Source organism: Ananas comosus, unplaced genomic scaffold, assembly GCF_001540865.1.
Source record: "Ananas comosus cultivar F153 unplaced genomic scaffold, ASM154086v1, whole genome shotgun sequence".
NCBI lineage: Eukaryota > Viridiplantae > Streptophyta > Magnoliopsida > Poales > Bromeliaceae > Ananas > Ananas comosus.
In genome coordinates this window covers 56,279-61,884 of record NW_017893489.1, presented here as the reverse complement: position 1 = coordinate 61,884, position 5,606 = coordinate 56,279, and the positions used below count along the sequence as shown (strand labels likewise).

Below are 5,606 nucleotides of genomic sequence, written 5' to 3'. Positions count from 1 at the left end.
GAAAGTCGGTTGATGTTGAGTCGAACCCACTGGGAACTTTGTTGTATGTTCTCATCCCACTATTTCCACAGAGCCGGGAACGAAGCCAGCCGAGCGAGCGACGCGGTAAAGGTATCGCGCTTAGACCGAAGGCCACGAGTTTGGGTTACATTTTGTTTAGTAGACACCCTCTAATCATCTTTTGTATGTATGATTAGTGATGTAATGAAAAGAATGTAAAGTTATTTTGGGTAAATGTATTGTAGAAGAATGATGGAATGTATGTAAATGAAATGCAAAGAATTCTAAATGTAAGAGATGGATGCTGTATTGATCTAAAATGAATATACTTGTAATGGTTAGTTTTCCTTTTTCTTTCACTATGGCTACTGCTTACCTCTCGGTAAGCCGTGTGTGTATGTTTCCGCTAGGCTATTTTCTCTATTGTTGAAAATGTGCATGTGATGAGCCTTGGGCGGATAGGGAAAACTCTCGTCCGTTCGCGTCTGTTTGACAGTGCTCGGTCGGGCCAAATTGGCATCCGGTTCTCGGGGCGTGACATGTGGAGAACTCCCTACCTGCTTCTCCTGCTGTGTGAAGCTCAGGAAGCCCTTAAGGGGCGGGGGTTACTAAAGATAGGGCTACAATCGCGAAAACCACTGTAGACCAAACATGCACAAAAACTGCCTCTTTGTACCGGTACACGGGCTCTGTGTACCCGTACAAGGCCGACGAAATTGCAAACCCGAGGCTCGGGTCGCGGGGTCTGCGGCTCTGTACCGGTACAAGCCCGATGGCTGTACGGGTACAACCATCAATCCTTGTACCGGTACAAGGCTAGTCTTGTTCCGGTACAAGCTCTGCTGCAGGCTACCCGAGAGCTGACCAAAAATTTCAATTTTGAAATTTTGGTGCCAAGTCTCAAACCAACATCCTCGGGGTGCGTGCCAGGGGTCGGAACACTATCAACGACCCTCCAAAAACTGTGGAAAGGCTCCACTCACAAATCAAACACTCGAATCTTGCAATTTGCTAAGATCCAGTGTATTACATCGAGAGAGTTTCCTTCGCATTCTGTGAGTTTTCTCCCTTTTGCTTGAGTTGGTTAATGATCGATCTGAGGATTGTTCGTAACGTTCGTATATCTCTCTTTTCTTTACCTTTAGGGTGCTAGGAGAATAGTGGGCAACTTCGTTCGGCGAAACGAAGGGTTGCGAGAGTCACGGTGGGTTTGACTTCATGGAATAGGGGAGAAATGTCTCTTATGTATTTTATACTTGTCGTATAATTGAGATACATGCATATTCATGCTAGATATGATTATTATGAATTTTAGAATACTTAAAATGTATGTGCTATGTATCATGAATATTCAACTCTATATAGTAGAGCATTATATGTATTATGCATGCATATGAAAAGTATTCTTTATTGCAAGTTGAAAACATATTTCATATGATGAAAATAACTCGAATTATGTACTCCTGAATACTAAACTCATGCTTGGACTTAGTGGACAAAAGTGCCATAAAGGGGCACCCGACTTAGTAAACTGTGAAATTGCAACATAGAGACATAGTGACAGGCCATTTGGACATCGACTATATTCCATATTTTAGACATGATGACATAGTGATAGGCCATTGAGATATTTGCTACATTTCATGTTTTAGGCATGATGACTTGAGATTTGAGACGGACTTTTATGCTTACTTGCTATTGTGATCATTCGCACATGCTTGTGAGGGTCGCTCCCCACAAGCCTGCACTCCGGAGATAGCCATCGCGACACATGCTCGCCCGTGCGGGATTGGGCACCGAAATGGAATGCCGTGGGGTAGGCTCATTCCTAGAGTGGGGATGTTGACTACCACGGGGCTATTAGGCACGGCGCAGGCTGGACTACCTACGGGTAGGTCCTACAGGATTGGGATTCTAGTGACATAACATGCCAAGTGGACATTAACTAGAATAGTAAACAATGACATCTTACTAATTTCATTGTGGATATCATGTTGGTTGTATATTCATGCATATACATGTTAGAATAGCATCATACTTATGCAAATTCATGCTAAGTAGAGATATCACGGTGTAGTAAGTATTCATGTTTAAATACTTGTTATTCATATTGCTTATCGATTCGCACTTACTTGTTTAGCTCTTGGGCCTAGTGGTGCTTTTCACTGAAGTCAGTAATCGCCCACTGGGAACTATTATTTAATAGTTCTCACGCCCTCTGTTTTATGGTTTTATTTCAGAGCCTTCAGCACCAGTAGAGGCACGGGATCGCGACAAAGGGGTCGCATAGCTAGATAGCAAGGATTTACTTTTTGCTTAGGTGGTTTTCTCTCTTTTATTTTTGTAGAGAGAGAGGTTTTGCATCCATGTATAGTGACCACCTATGTATTACTCTTAGCATTGGTGCTTGGGATTTGTTATTGTTTTTCCTTATGGTTTACTACTTTGTGGTTCTTTTCTTAGCGGATTTTAGCCTATTGTCTATTTCTCTATTGAAGAATCTAGTTGCACTTTGCTCTGATACTCCTAGATGTTCTTTTATCATTGCCTTATTTACCGTTTTATAGTAGACGCCTTATATGTTTTAGACGTATGGCGGGTCTGGACACGTGCCGGGCGGGCTTTCGCTGGGACCCGAGGCGTGACACCACCTCATTCGGTCCTTCTTGCCAGGCATCATACTCGAAAATCTTCTCCCCCCCTGGTCCTCCTGTTACAGCTTCTATTCTTTTAAGGGTAGGTGCTTTAGGTGTCTTGCCTCGGACCATAGGCTACGAGAGTGTAGAGAACCCTTGAGGTGGTATACTGTTGCATGATGCTATTTCATACATGGCATCGCGTTGAAGGCATGGTAGAATAGTTGCAGTTTATTTCTACCTATTTATCTATCTATCTGCTTATGCCTACTTAGACCTAGTCGGAAAATCGGCGGAGTCGGCGGCCGAACCCACTGGGAACTATATTTATATAGTTCTCACCCCACTTTGTTGCAGGGCCGAGTACCAGTGTGCCGGACGACGACCGCGGCAAGGGCATAGCGCCCCGAGGTAGTTAGTAGCTTCCTATCTGCATTAGAGTACTCTCGTGTACTAGAAACATGTGATGTACATTTTGGATAGATGTTGGAGCGCTACTTATGTATTTTGGACATGAATATGTATTACATTTGGAAGATGGAAATGTAATTAACTAAATTAATGTTGAATGGTTGTAATAGCTAGATGTATCTCTCTTTATTCACTTGTTATATACTTGTGGTTCTTACTCTTACTTGTATGGCACTTGTATGCTTCTAGTTGATCATGTATGTATTGAATTTCTTTTTCTGGGCAAATTCTTGTACATGATCTCGTTGTTTAGCCTTGGGCGTACAGGGGAGGTGCTGTCCGTTCGACGTTTGTTCGACGTGCCCGAACCGAACCAAATCGACAGCGGTCTCGGGACGTGATAGATATACGTGGTATCAGAGCAAGCTAAGAGCAAGTAAAGAGAGAGTCTAGGACGGACCTAGGAGACGGACGACAAACTCTAAGGTTATAGGTGCGTGAGTGAGACGTAAACCTATATCGGTTGAGGAAGCATCCGATTGGGTCGGATCTAGTATGGATCTCTAGTGTGTGCATGAGTGAGACGTAAACCTATATCGGTTGAGGAAGAATCCGATTGGGTCGGATCTAGTATGGATCTCTAGTGTGACTGGAGATGAATCCGAGGGGTGTTAGTTCCGTACTCGAAGTGCTTGTGTTGGCGGTCGACAACATGACGCTAAGAGTTGGAACCAATACACAGGGATATTTCCGCTGATGGCAGAATTGAGTCGCGTTACCTATGAATTTTGACGAGGTTGTCGGGTTAAGATGATTAACCTGTTTGTTGTGTTGCAGGAACTAAATGTCTCCAAGACGCTACACACGTAGATCCGTTCCGGCACCGCCTACTGAGGTGCCCGAGCAAGTCGGGTCTAGCGAGATGCAAGAGTTACGGGCGCAGATGATCGCACTAGCTGGTGTGGTGTAGCGCTAGGAGAGTCAGTTTGAGCAGCTCCAAGGGCTTATAGAGCGGCATTTGGCGGCAGCAGCTTCGACGGCTACTGAAGGCCGTGATCAACCCGCGCCCCCGGCTTGTGCGCCTATGGCGGCCGAGGGTGAGGGTATTGCGGCGGTTCCGGTGGCGGCATGTCCCCCGCCGGCGAGTGTTCCTCCGGCGGCGTCGGGTTCTACAATGCTCGATGCGACGGTCGAAGAAGTGGAGAAAGAGCGCGTGCTTGCGGCTCTTATGAAGTTCCGAAAGTTTGACCCACCGATCTTCGAAGGGGAGAAGGTCGAGCCGTGGATGGTCGAGTCATGGGTGGACTCGATGGAGACCTTATTCGAGGATCTTTACACATTGGAGAAAGATAAGGTCTACCTCGCCACACATTGCTTAGAGTGGACGGCGAAGGTATGGTGGAAGCGAATTAAGCGCAATCGGGCTTCCGATCTTCCGCCGTTGTCGTGGGAAGAGTTTCGAGGGTTGTTCTGTAGCAACTACTTCCCCGATAGCGAGAAGAAGAAGCTCCAGGAGCAATTCAGGAAGTTGAAACAGGGTAACCGCACGGTGGCGGAATATGAGCGGGAGTTCTCACATATTATCGACTGCGTCCTTGATGTAGTGCGGGATGATCGAGATCGAGCCGATTGGTTCGAGCGAGGACTCCGGTCGGATATCTACAAGGCGGTTCACATCCTGAAGTTTACCACCTTTGCGGAGGTGCTAGATCGGGCATTGTGGGCGGAACAGGGTAATGCTCACGTCCACGAAGAGCGAGAAGCGTCCGAGAGGGACGGTGGAAAGAAATGAGCTCAAGGCAGTTCGGGAGCTCAATCGAGGTCAAGGAGGCCCCCGAAGTATCCGCAGACTCAGCCTAAGGGCCGTGGACCTCAGCGGTGCATTATCTGTGGCGGGAATCATGAGCCGAGGATGTGTGGGCAGCGCGAGGGGAAGTGCTTCACTTGCGGCCAGGCCGGCCATATTAGCCGCTACTGTCCGGTGAGGGCTTCCCCTGCCCCTTCTGTCGCGTCGGCTCCAGCAACTCCAGCGCACTATGATATCCACATTTTGGATAGATGTTGGAGAGCTATTTATGTATTTTGGACATGAATATGTATTACGTTTGGAAGATGGAAATGTAATTAACTAAATTAATGCTGAATGGTTGTAATAGCTAGATGCATCTCTCTTTATTCACTTGTTATATACTTGTGGTTCTTGCTCTTACTTGTATGGCACTTGTGTGCTTCTAGTTGATCATGTATGTATTGAATTTTTTTTCCTGGGCAAATTCTTGTACATGATCTCGTTGTTTAGCCTTGGGCGGACATGGGAGGTGCTTTCCGTTCGGCGTCTGTTCGACGCGCCCGAACCGAACCAAATTGGTAGCGATCTCGGGGCGTGACAAACAATGACTCGGGAAATCCACCTATCCCTATAGTCATCATGTCACAAGTGTCTCTACCACACTAAGTTCTCATGCAACATATCAATCGACTCGAGAACTCATCTATCCCTATGTTCATACCATAGTGTGACTACTACACTTGTATTTCACATGCCACTCGATCTATTGA

General features: G+C 46.3%; 1 protein-coding gene across 1 annotated transcript; it reads left to right on the top strand.

The window, feature by feature from the left end:
* The first annotated feature begins 4,131 nt into the window (after window positions 1-4,131).
* Window positions 4,132-4,839, top strand: LOC109706151. The gene has a single exon (XM_020226953.1). The coding sequence runs from the start codon at window positions 4,132-4,134 to the stop codon at window positions 4,837-4,839; it is 708 nt and encodes a 235-aa protein (XP_020082542.1).
* The last annotated feature ends 767 nt before the right edge of the window (window positions 4,840-5,606 follow it).

Bases quoted from the DNA above. Each gene is read 5' to 3' on its own strand.
- LOC109706151 (XM_020226953.1), top strand. From the start codon at position 4,132: ATGGCGGCCGAGGGTGAGGGTATTGCGGCGGTTCCGGTGGCGGCATGT.